This window comes from Mustela nigripes, chromosome 12 (genome assembly GCF_022355385.1).
Source record: "Mustela nigripes isolate SB6536 chromosome 12, MUSNIG.SB6536, whole genome shotgun sequence".
NCBI classification, from domain to species: domain Eukaryota; kingdom Metazoa; phylum Chordata; class Mammalia; order Carnivora; family Mustelidae; genus Mustela; species Mustela nigripes.
Genome location: NC_081568.1, coordinates 12,991,968 through 13,005,364, shown reverse-complemented (window position 1 = coordinate 13,005,364; position 13,397 = coordinate 12,991,968). Strand labels below are relative to the sequence as shown.

Sequence of the window (13,397 nt, the reverse complement as noted above, 5' to 3'; positions counted from 1 at the left end):
TTGAGAGAGAGCATGCGTGCACACATGTGACAAATGATGGGGGGGCAGAAAGAGAGAGAGAGAGAGCCTCAAGCTGACTCACGCTGAGCACAGGGTTTGTCGTGGGGGTTGAACTCATGACCCTGAGATCATGACCTGAGCTGAAACCCAAGAATCCGATGCTTAACTGACTTTTTCACCCGGAGCCCCAGATCCGTGTTTTATTTAAAGTTAGAGCAGGATCTCTTGTTTTGAATTTTGATTTTTTTTTTTTAGTTGTATATAGTTCCTTTAAATTTTGTTCAGCACAATCTAAATATTTTTTTCTCAAACATTTACTATGTTTTTAAACATTTACTATTCTTTCCAAAACCCCCATCTGGTTAGATAGTATTTTCACATTTTATATGATAGAGTCCTCATTTCTGTTTGTGATTGTAACAATAATTCAAATATCAGTTAGACTTACTTACAGTTATTGTGTTAATATAAGTAACCACGGAATTTCTTGCCCTAAGGTACTATCATATGACAGCCTTTTCCAAAGCGGAGGAATTTAATATAAATAAGAGTGTCCTTGCAGGCTATGGAAATATTTCCTGTTGAATGTTCTTTTGTTTCTTCTTCCCAGCAAGAGGTGGGTATCTGTGGGCAGGCGAGGGACAATGCTACAGGTTTTCAGTTTGTGCCGGTTGGAAATAACAACAGGAAACACTGAGTATAATGTGAGACACAAAGGGGGAGCTGGATAAATTTTTATTGAATAAATGAATAAGGATGGATGGGTGCTGAGGTTTCTTCTTATCCACTTTGAATCCCACTATGAGATAGGTAAGATCCTTAAATGTAAAACAAAATTTTTAGTTAATTCATTGTGATATGTATTAAGCACCTTAAATCATGAAGACTCCACCATGACATTATCTCTATAGAGATAACTTAGGTAATTTTAGATAATTTAGTATTAGACTAGGCTCCTTTCTGATTTTAGGGTCTTTACTCACTAGAATAGTAAATATGTATACAAATGTGTCACATCTGAGATTTAGGGATCCTAAAGGTAGTATTAGAACAAGGTTTCAGCATCTATAAAGTATGTCTTACTCAGAAACTATGTTTCATAGCCTTCGCTAGCAGAAATATTGTTTGCTTCACAAGTAAACTGAGGCAAAAACTTAAGTAACATGTGTATAGAATGTGAACTGCGATATACTCATGTGAGAATGTTATTAAATAAAAAACATGATTATACATTTAAGTATCGAGAAATTTTTATTTTTTAATTGTTAAAAAAGATCTTATTTATTTGAGAGACAGCAAGAGAAAGAATGAGCAGGGGAAGGGCAGACAAAGAGGGAGAAGCAGGCTCACCACTGAGCAGGGAGTCTCATGAGGGTTTCAATCCCAGGGCCCCAGGATCATGACCTGAGCCTGAGCCAAAGGCAGATGCTGAGCCACTCAGGTGCCCCTCAGCAAATTTTTAAATAAAGCCCGTGTGTGTGTGTGTGTGTGTGTGTCTTTAAGAACAGTAATAAGTCAATTTGCATGTATCCATCATCTAAGTTAAGAACTATACCGTGACCAATACTCGAGAAGCCTCACTGTGACATGCCTCATTCCCTACATACCCCCACGCCGTCCCTGCCTTAGGGTCACCCTTTCCCTGAATCTTGGGTTGTTATTGTTGTTGTTTTAAATCATTTCCTTGCTTAAATAATCTGTTGGCTTAGCATGACGCTGAGCTTTATAAAAAGGAAATTCGTAGTATATGTATTCTGTGGCTTTTTTTCTCTCTCAATATTATCATTCTGAGATTCACATACAAACACAGAGTTCATTCATTTCCTCCGTTATTTCATCCTTCATTGCCTGAACACGACTCACTTTATCTGTTCGGTATCTGGATGAAAATATTCTTAAGTTTGTTTCAAAATATGAAACGTTCATTTATTCCCCTTGAATCGTGAAAAGAATGATCGACAACTCCATAATACGTTTTTCACTGACTTTTGCCAGAACTGTGTTTGCCAGACCGTTCAACCAAATCTTTAATACTACTCAATATGTACAGAAAGCAGAAATTAAAATCTGTATTATTGTCAACTGTGTGGTCTCAGTAAATGGAACTGTTGCCTGTCCTGTCCTAGCCAGTTTGCAATAAATGGTTCTCAGTAAGGAGGCCACAGGGCACCTGGGTGGTTCAGTCGGTTAAGTGTCTGCCTTTGGCTCAGGTCATGGTCCTGGGGTCCTGGGATCGAGCCCCATGTGGGGCTCCCTGCTCAGTGGCGAGCCTGCTTATCCCTCTCCCTCTGCCCCCCCCACTTGAGTTCTCTCTCCCTCTCTCTCTCAAATAAATAATATCTTTAAAAAGGAGGCCACAGTTTAATAATGTTATTTCCTTTGTCACTTGCAGTTTTTGCCCTCCTATACAAAATCTTTTCCCATGAAGCAGACCTATTGGCAAGATTTTGTTACAGAGAGTGGCTTCCTATCCATGAGCTTAGTGTTTCCTTTAATAGGTCTGGAATTGTTCATAAAGTATGCAAAGCTAATGCTAAATTTGGTCACCAATGAAAACAGGCTGGCTCAGTGACTCAAGAGAGGGGTAGAGTTAATGGATACATAAACCACTCCCCGACAGCTAAACAACCCCAAAGTTCATTTCTTAAGGATGGGAGATCTTTCGGCAAGCGTCTACCTCACAGAACTGGATCAGCCTGGAGAAATGGTAGCTCAGAGACTCTCTGGCAGAGCCTTACTTGACTCTGACAGAATAAAGACCAAGGAAAATGAAATTTTCTTTCTTTTTTTAATGCTATTGCATTCGTTTAAATACAACTTAAAATTATATTTTAAAAAAGGAAATTGAATTATCTAATCTACAAATTATCTTAGTGTTCAAGGTATATTAAAAAGAAATAGCGGCACCTGGGTGGCGGAGTCGGTTAAGCATCCGACTTGGTTTCAGCTCAGGTTGTGATCTCAGGGTCATGGGATCAAGCCCCATGTCAAGTCCCACGACAGACTCCATGCTCAGCGTGGACTCTGCTCCGGATTCTCTCTCTCCCTTTCCCTTTGTCCTTCCCCACGACCCCCACACGGTCTCTCAGATCAATGAAAATTTGTAGATTAGATAATTAAATTTCCTTTTTTAATATAATTTTAAGTTATATTTAAATCCTTAAAAAAATAGAATCCACATACACACCGTCTCTGGGGAGTTGAGCATCTAAGGGCCAAAGAAGCTTTGATTTGTCTTAGGACAACTGGATTTGAATCCAGAGATCATCTTACTCTGATTCCCTTGCAACTGTAGCTTGGATGATAGTTCACTAATGATCTTTGTCTTCTACCGGAAACATTCATTTATTGCCGTGTCCTTGGTTCTATGGCAGTGCCTTCCACATGGTAGGTACTAACAATTATCTATTAAATGAATGGATTTAAGGGCCCTTGACAGATCTTGTTTGAACTGGTACATTTTTGTGATGAATTGGTATTGCAAGAGTGGGGTTTGAATTCAGGATCACTGTGATTTTAGGGGAATGCCCTGTGTTTGCATGTCTTCTTCTTGGAGAGAGGCTTACTGGTTTTAGCTTAGGGAGTCTCCTGTGGGAAAACGAGGGCGGGACACAGCGCACACAGCGCACACACACGACGCACACAGCGCACACACACGACGCACACAGCGCACACGCGTGACGCAGGCATCACACTCAACACGATCTAGGACGATGCTTGGGAGAAGGTACAGTAGAAAAATACAAGGTATTTTGAGACCCCATTGAGTTTAACAGTTTCCTATTGAGTTGACGGACTATAAAATATATTGAGAAGGCATTGTCGTTGATGAGGAGGAGGAGGATTAGAAGGTCAGTGCCAAAGTTTCTCAAAAAGCACTGCGGTCTCTCTGTCCTTAAGGTTTCACCCCCTGGCCCGGTTTGATTAGGTCCTGTCCCACCTTCTGAGCTTCATGTAGCATCGCTCGTCTGCCTGACGTTGTCTCTGCGGGAGCCACATGTGGGGCTCTGGAGAATAGTGCTGGCAGCTCCTCTGGCTCCAGGCCCTCTGCATATGCTGTACACTGCTCTACTTGGGACTCTTCCAACCCCTTGGGATAGACTCTGCTCATCCAGATTTTGGCATAAAAGTAGCTTCTTCAGAGATGTCTCAAAATCCCTCCCGATACTTCATGCTCAACTCTTCCTTCGTTGTAATTTGCGGCGAGCTGTTTAGCTTGTCTCTCTTCTCTTGGCACGTGCACTTCATTAGGAAGGTGTCTGGCTTATTCACCTCTGAATTCTCCCCCCTCATTTTTTTCTTTTTATTAACATATAATGTGTTATTTGCTTCAGGGGTACAGGTCCGTGACTCATCAGTCTTACACACGTCACAGCGCTCACCATAGCACACACCGTCCCCAGTGTCCCTCGCCCAGTCACCCCAGCCCTCCCTTCCCACTCCCCAGCAACCCTCAGTTTGTTTCCTGGGTTACCTCTGAATCCACAGGGCTTTTCCAGAGAGTGTGGCCAAGAGCAGGTGCTCAGTAAACACTTGCTGAAGAAATGAACGTTGAATGAATCATCAAAAGTATAGCTAAAATTTTTTGTTTTCTTTTTCTCTCTTTAGCTGGGAAGTTATCAATTCCAAACCAGATGAAAGATCCAGGTTCAGCCACTGTATCGCAGAATCATGGATGAATTTCAGCATATTTCTTCAAGAAATGTCTCTTTTTAAGCAGCAGAGCCCTGGCAAGGCAAGTTTTCCAGCATGGGAGAATGACTGTATGTGTTTTATAATGTGCAGCAAATTGGAAATGGATGAATTAAAACCCGTTTTATCAGCCTCCAAGGGTTCTCCAACCCTGGATATAACATACAAGGAGCACATGCCATAAAAGTTGATATTAGCGAGGTTCAGAAATGTGAGTATTGGGGCACCTGGGTGGCTCAGTGAGTTAAGCCTCTGCCTCCGGCTCAGATCATGGTCTCAGGGTCCTGGTAATGAGCCCCGCATCAGGCTGTCTATCAGCAGGGAGACTGCTTCCCCACACTGCCTCTCTGCCTGCTTGTGATCTCTGCCTATGAAATAAATAAATAAATAAAAACTTTTAAAAAAAGAAAGAAAGAAATGTGAGTGTCTGGTCAGCACTGGAAAATCCTCAAACTTGCATTTCAAGATCAGATTGGTTTTCTATTTGATACATACTTATGTAACTCATTACCAAAAATGGTGACTGGTCTTGATATCAGCCAGACCAAGGAGAAAAAAATACCTTATGAAGAATCTCAGTTTAAAAACAGACACATAAATGCAGAGAACAAACTGGTGGTGGCCAGAGAGAAGAGGGGCAGGGCAATGGGCAGAACAGGTGAACGGTATTCAGAGGTACAGACTTCCAGTTATGAAAGTCACCACCATGTTGTGCACCAGAAATTAATACTGTGTTACATGTCAACTCTACTTCAGTTTAAACAAATAAGTCATAGGGATGTAAAGTGCAGCGTCGGGAATGGGGTCCACAATGCCATATTAAATATGTAGGTGACAGATAGTACTAGACGTGTCATTATCCATGATGTATGTAAGTGTTGAATCACTGTGTTGGACACTGAAAACTCAGAACATTGTATGTCAATTACAACTCAATAGAAAAAGAAGAATTTCAGTTCTATTATTTAGGCTGGTTCTGAAGTCAGAGGGAGATGAACATCCAGCCCTGCGAGGGTGTTTTCAGAGATAAGAGAGTCCGTCTAAAAGGTAGAGATTCTTACATGATCTATCTAGTAGAGAAAACCTTTGGCAAAGACACTCATTGTCTTTATAAAAATGGAATGAGCATTTTTCCAGTTAAGAGGAAAGCCCCCGAGGAGAAGGGTCACAAGTGGTTTGGAAGGGATTGCACGGTGCACCCTGTGGAGTACTTGGATGGGTAGAGGCAGCCTCGGCTGTGATTGCGAGAACATGGGGGTAAAGGCAGAGCCGCCACCAGACCCTTCCCCTTACAGTGTTGCGCTCAAGTTCCTTGAACCTCCCCCTGTACTTGGAAGAGCCTAGGAATGGCCACACTGACAACCGATCTAGTTGTACCACGTACAGGTGATCTCTTACCTCCAGTAGCACTGAATAACAGAACTGTGCTCAGACACATTTTGAGCATATTAAAGTAGCGACCTTTTATACATGTGGATTTTTTTTTAATCCCCAAACGTAGTTCTTAGCATGGCTATCCATATGGTGGGGAAGGAGAGTTGCATTTTTGATGCCTATTTTAGTGAAATGATTAAGTAGATTTTTAGAAGATTCTGAACTTGGAACTTCTTTGTTTAGGGTTAGTTTGTTTAGTGGATAAACGAAAGCTTTGTGAAACTGAGTTCTGGACATGGTAATGCTTTCCCGCACTTCATCTTTCCTCTTCCATTTTGCTGTACAAACTGCATATTCTCAAGAGCCTCTGCTGTTTCAGAAACAGCTCTTAATTTTGTTCTGTGTTCCTCTGTTTTCCTTTCGACTAGTTAACTTATTAACCCTGTGCCAAAGAATGGAAAATCAAGGTTAGTCTGACAGTGTTAATCAGTTACTGATCAGAGTTATGGGTTCTTATCCTCATATGTCTTTTTGAAATTCCCTTAATGAATTTTCTTTGCTTGCCAATACCATAATTTAAATTTAAAGCCAAAGAAGAAAGATAGTTTATCTTAAAGGCTAGGGTGTGGAAAACAAGTGAAGATTTTATGGGAGTTTTTTGTCATGATGTTTAAATTTCTTAAAACAACCAAGATTTTTGGGGGGCATAACTGACAGAAGGAAAATAAACACATTTCACTATAGAAATTTCATTTCATTCCCAACTGGTTCCTAAGTGACCTAGAAGTGGGGTCAATTTGAGGGGTCGCTGGAGGAAGATAACGGCCAATGGATTCATCCTAGGAGCTTATCAGCTGTGCAAATTGCCATTCTGTTTATATAAAAGCCTCTAATTTCTGCTTTGCTGGGTTTATGAATTTTGATGGGTTTATAGAAGTAGTTTGAACTTGCAGGTTTATGAACCAGGCTACATTCTTTTCAGTGACTGATCCTGAGTAAAAGAAGTTTCTGCGGCCATACTAGTCTACAGTTCTCTTGCATCTGGCAGGAATATAGCCACAGGCACGATTTATGGGCAATGTTCTCTGTGCTAGAAATTAGCTTCTGGAACCTCAAAATGATTATTATTAAGTGTTAGAGTGGACTAAGGCTGTCTGAACATAGCAGTCATTAGGCAAACCCAAGTACAAAAGAACAGTGTTTGAAAAACATTTGCCATAACGTGATAGACCACCTACAGACAGATAATTGTCTCTGTATCCCATGCCCGAAATGTCTTGGAGTTATGTATAACTGTTACATGTTGTTTCTATTATTTCTAGTTTTGCCTCCTGGTCTGCAGTGTGTGCACATTTTTTACAATCTTGGGAAGTTATATTCCTGGAGTTATACTCAGCTATCTACTGCGTGAGTATGGTAGAACATTTGGCGAATTTATGTGATGCATATGGTATCATTTAATGATCAACAAGCCCTTCCATAGTTTAGAAGAGGAGGGGTAAGTCCTTAACTATAAAGCACACTGATTATCCTTTAATTTCCTGCTGTACAAAGTTTCTTCTTTTCCTAGAGACATGTTTATATTTTGAAGTTGGAAGAATGGCTGCCAAAAGGCAGGGTTGGTTAGAAGTGATACGATTTGATTTTAAATTATGTCATTAAAACTATAAGTAAGCTATATTTCCTGCCCCCCACAAACACACTAATCCTTTTGCCCTTGTGTATGTTCTGTGGCTCAAAAAATAATTAAAACCACAATGTGATATCATTACATCCCCACCAGAATGGCTAAAATTAAAAATGCCCTAGCAAGTATTAGCAAGGATACAGAGCAACTGGAAGTTCTCACATACTGTTGGGGGTAGGTAGAATGGTAAAAACACTTTGGATAACTGTTTGGCAGTTTCTTAAAAACTATATATGACCCAGCTATTTCACAGCTAGATATTTACCCAAGGGAAATGAAAGTATATATCTACACAAAGACTTGTATGCAAATCTTCACAGCAATTTATTTGTAGCAGCCAAAAACAGAACACAGTCCATCTGTCCATCCATAGACGTACCGGTCAACAAACTGTGGTATATCCATGCAGTGACTGCTCAGCATGAAAAAATTGATGTATGCAACAGTCTAGATAAAACTCCAAATAAGTAGATTGAGTAGGAAAAGCCAGGTAAAAAAAAGAACATATACTGTATGATTCCATATATACATCATTCAAATTCATCTTTAGCTAATAGCAAAGCACACAAATGGTTGCCTAGGGATGAGGTGGGTGGGGCAGGGAAAGACAAGAGACACGATTAATAGGAAGATGGGGAAGATCTAGGGGGTGATGGATATGTTCACTGTCTTCATCGTGGTAATAGTCTCTTAGTTGTATGCGTATGTCAGAACTTAAATTGTATACTTTAAATATGTGCAATTTATTGTACGTTAACTATAACCCCAAAATCTGTGTTTAAAAAAAAAAGTATACATTGCCAGCTTCTCCTGAAAAATATGGTCTGGTGCTGCCACCTTGAGATGGGACAGGCACTTTCCACTGAACTGACCCTTATATTCCCCCATTTCTCTTAGACCAGCTTTTACAATGTACATATACTTCCGTGGCTTCTAGCCGTATTTGAGCTTGCAACTCCTACTTAAAAGGTAAATGGGCATGGTGCAAAAATAATGAATACTGTTATGCTGAAAATAAATAAAAAATAAATTAAAAAAAAAAAGGTAAATGGGCACATCTAACCGCATCAAAGAAGTAAATACTAGGGAATACAATATACTCACGAGGTCAGTCTTCGTTTCTTTTCTGTATTCCAAATGCATAACACTCACAGCCATTGATCCAAGCGCAAACCCATTCTCCCAGACGGAACTCATGGAGAGTATCAGCCCTTGATCTGCCTTGTTTAGGAAGCAATGGAGAAGAGAGCCAGGGGATGCTCTGATGATATAGGCCAGGTTTGCACTCACCCCATTTATTCTTCACAAAACCCCAAGAGATAATATTGTCATCCCAGTATTACTGATGAGAGGATAATACGTAATAATTTTCCTATAGCGAAATGGCTTATTCAGCAAATTAGTAGAAAGGCAGCTTTTAACCCAAGACTGTTGTCAAGAAAGCACTTAATCTTTTTCAGGGTTAAGGGTGAACGAACGAAAGGGAGAAAGTTGATTTAATAGCAAGTCTCTAAAAACAGTGACTATAAGCTTGGCGTCCGCACTTATGTACATGCGTGTACGTGCGTGTGTGTTTGTAGGGGAAGATGTTTTCATTACAGGAGGAAGAATAGAAATTATGAGCGTATTTCACAGAGGCATTCTCTAAGAAAAACACTTATATTTGTCTTACTGATGGAACTATTTTCGTGCGATACTCAGAGGTAGCCTTTGAAAGGACTGTCATCTTACGGACACGCTCTTCCTTCTTGTGTTTCAGTGCTGTGTGCATTTTTGTGTCCCCTGTTTAAGTGTAATGATATTGGACAAAAAATATACAGCAAAATCAAGTCAGGTCTGCTGAAGCTAGATTTTGGAATTGGAGAATATATTAATCAGAAGAAACGTAAGAGATCTGGTAAGTAAAGTTTGAATTTTAGATTCCATGTGTGGAATGAGACGTCAGGTGGCTGTTTATTACAAAATCACTTTGAATATGTCTCAAAGTGCTTTTAGCTTTTTATTATATATTATTACAGAAGCTAATGCCCCCAAAGGAATGTAGCCTTTGTCTATTAGGTATCTGTGCTTTTCTCAAACATATAAGAAATGGACTTTTTAATCCAAAGGGGAAAAGGATTTAATAATTCTGTATTTGCTATTTATGATTTCCTTTGTTTCAGTTATTTTATTTTGGGGTGGACAATTGCAAATAAAAAAACCATGCTATAGCTAAGAGTGTGGGAGCCACATAAGAAGGGATTGAGAGAACCAAGGGGAGGAAAAGAAAACAGGAAAAACCAAAGTGATCACTTTTCACTATTTAACTTGGCCTATGACCTTATGGGTTCTCAAACTATAGTGAGCATCAGAGTCTCCTGGAGGGATTATTAATGCACAGAGTCCTGGGCCCCACTCCAGAGTTTCTGACTCAGTTGATGTAGGGTAAGGCCTGACAATCTGCATTTCTAAAAAGTTCCCATCACGGGCACTGCTGCTGCTGGGTCATCCCTACGGGAATCACTGATCTGGACCATTTCCCTTGAAGATCAAACACTTGCAGATATGTGAAGCTTGTTGTGTGCACACGTTGAATTAAATGGAAGCACTGGAGACTGAGGATTGTGGGGTCAGGATATCACTGTGGAATGGATAAAATACACTATGTCTAAGCTGGCCAGGACACTGAAGGCCTCTAAATTTTTTCTCAACAGAAGCAGATAAAGAAAAAAGTCACAAAGATGACAGTGAATTAGACCTTTCAGCTCTTTGTCCTAAGGTATTTTTTTGTTTGGTTTTTCCATTTGTTCCCATGTGGTTTGACTGTAAATTTACTCACATGCCTTGTGGCTAAATGATTTGCCTAATGGGCTTCTCTTATTTCTCTTAAGATGACTGAACAATTTCAAAAGCAGAATTACTCATCTGGTTTTTATTATCCTGATATTTTGGGGGTTCAAATGGAGTGTTCAAAAAGATTTCTGTCAGAAGTTTCCAGTGTGTCACTGCTCTCTATGTTTACACAGATCAGCCTCACGGTTGCGGCCAAAGAGTTGTCTGTGTCTGACACCGATGTATCCGAGGTCTCCTGGACTGACAATGGAACCTTCAACCTGTCAGAAGGATACACTCCACAGACAGACACTTCCGACGGTATGCTCACACTTCTACATACTCTTCTTTTGATATATATATTCTGGGTACATGGAAAAGATACATGCCATGACTTGGATGAACCTTGAAAACATTATGCTGAGTGAAAGAAGCCAAACACCCAAGTCCACACATTGTATCAGGCCATTTATATGAAATGCCCAGAAGAGGCAAATTCATTTGGACCAAAAGTAGATTAGTGCTAGGGGCTAGGGGAAGAGGAATGGTGGTGAGTGGTCATTAGTATGAGTTTTTTGTAATGCTGAAATTACGTATTGGTGGTGGCTGTAAAGCTTTGTGAGTATCCTAAAAACCACTGTATCGTACACTTTAAAAGGGCAAATTTTATGGTATATGAATCCTATCTCAAAAGCTATTACTTTTTTAGAAATATGAGAAAAAGATCTAAGCCAGTCAAGGTACTAATCTGCCTTTGTTTTAATGACAAATAATTGACAGTGAAAACAGTTTCTGAAATGTCTGCTGGCAAATATCCATTGCTTCTGGCAACAATGGAAGGAGCAGTAGAGAGATGCTCATTCCACACGCCCAGGGTTAGGGAGCCTGCTTCCTCCTCCCTCTCTCTCTGCCTGCCTCTGTCCACTTGTGATCTCTCTCTGTCAAATAAACAAAATCTTTAAAAAATATATAAAAAAATAAAGCTGACTCCACTTACATTTTTCTTCAAAGTTAGTTTAAAAAAAACTTCCATTTTTCATAATTAGGATAAATATAATTTAAAATAGTCTTGCACAGTAACTTAACGTTTGCTAGTCTCATTGGATTATTTCAAGTCATTTTAGCCATATACTGAAAATACGAGATTATAATGGAAGATTATGAATTGTTTTTATGTGTTTTTATAAGCAAGAACACACTTTCTTTTCCTAGAGGAAGGAGAGAGGCTATGCAATGTTTGAAAAAAGACAGGCTTGGGGGTGCCCGGGTGGCTCAGTGGGTTAAGCCTCTGCCTTTAGCTGAGGTCATGATCTCAGGGTCCTGGGATCGAGCCCCGCATCAGACTCTCTGCTCAGCAGGGAGCCTGCTTCCCCCTCTTTCTCTGCCTGCCTCTCTGCCTACTTGTGATCTCTCTTTCTATCTCTCTGTCAAATAAATAAATCTTTAAAAAAAGAAAAGTAAGGAAAAAAGACAGGCTTGGCTATTGGGACACTCAAGTGTAGTCTTGCTTTTGTCATTAGATAACTGTGTGACCTTGAACATTGACATGATTTCTGTGGACCTCAATTTTCTCACCCTTAAAGCGTATAAGAACATTCACAGGGCAACGTGGTGGCTCCGTTGGTGGAGCATGTGACTCTTGATCATGGAGTTGTGAGTTCAAGCCCCACACTGGGCTTGGAGCCTAACTTCAAAAAAACACTCAAGCTGTATAAGCCCAACATCAGGATAAGGATAGCAAACCCTTTGTTCTTAAGCATTACACAACAAAAGAGGAGACAATAATCCAACCCACATAGAAGGCTTTAATTAAATTGAAGACTTCAAGTCACTGTTGTAAAGAGTTAACTGTTACACTGAAAAATTTTCTATGGAAAGTGAGAAGCAATAAAATCACTGCCTGCCTACTAACCTAACATTGTTTTCAAATGTCCCAAATCTAAAAGTGTTCCTGTACTGGGGTGCCTGGGTGGCTCAATGGTTAAGCCTCTGCCTTCAGCTCAGGTCATGATCCCAGGGTCCTGGGATGGAGCCCCGCATCGGACTCTCTGCTCAGTGGGGAGCCTGTTTCCCCCACCCCAATGCCTGCCTCTCTGCCTACTTGTGACCTCTGTCAAATAAGTAAATAAAATCTTTTCTTTCTTTCTTTTTTATTTTATTTTATTTTATTTTATTTTTTTAAGATTTTTTCTTTATTTATCTGACAGAGATCACAAGTAGGCAGAGAGGCAGGCAGAGAGAGAGGAGGAAGCAGGCTACCTGCAGAGCAGAAAGCCCGATGTGGGGCTCAATCCCAGGACCCTGGGATCATGACCTGAGCCGAAGGCAGCGGCTTAACCCACTGAGCCACCCAGGTGCCCCAAGTAAATAAAATCTTAAACAAGAAATAAATAAATAAATAAATAAATAAATGTGTTCCAGCATGTATCCTGGACACAAATTTGGTAAACAGGAGATGGCCATTTTCAGCGATATTTAGGGAAAGCCAAATGTTTCCATAAGCTCTTAAGCTGAATATGGGGGAGAAGGAGCAATACTTTCTTTTAGTGCACTGCTTTAAACAAACATAGGTTACGGATGCTGACATACAGATCTCCATGGATAAATAATGCTGAGGCAGGATAATACTCAGCATTTGTTTTAGCACAATCCATGAAAACCTCCAACTGAAATATTTTTTTTTAACTCTTTAATCATGCATACCCACATTGGCTCAAAGTTAATACCCTCCCTGGGGAGGAGGAAACTTTTGTTTATATTGAACATTTAAACTTCAGTACACTTATACAATGGAATATTAGTTAGCCATAAAAGGAATGAAATCTTGTCATTT

The 13,397-nt window shown here is 40.1% G+C and overlaps 1 protein-coding gene across 3 annotated transcripts in view; it reads left to right on the top strand.

The window, feature by feature from the left end:
• The window catches only part of RETREG1 (reticulophagy regulator 1), a 127,372-nt gene that overhangs the window by 110,724 nt on the left and 3,251 nt on the right, over window positions 1–13,397 (top strand). For all 3 annotated transcript variants that reach the window (XM_059416930.1, XM_059416931.1, XM_059416932.1), the window contains 5 exons: window positions 4,609–4,735; window positions 7,389–7,473; window positions 9,513–9,650; window positions 10,447–10,511; window positions 10,759–10,885. In XM_059416930.1, coding sequence (XP_059272913.1) covers window positions 4,609–4,735; window positions 7,389–7,473; window positions 9,513–9,650; window positions 10,447–10,511; window positions 10,759–10,885 — 542 coding nt within the window. The remainder of the gene's footprint in view (window positions 1–4,608; window positions 4,736–7,388; window positions 7,474–9,512; window positions 9,651–10,446; window positions 10,512–10,758; window positions 10,886–13,397) is intronic.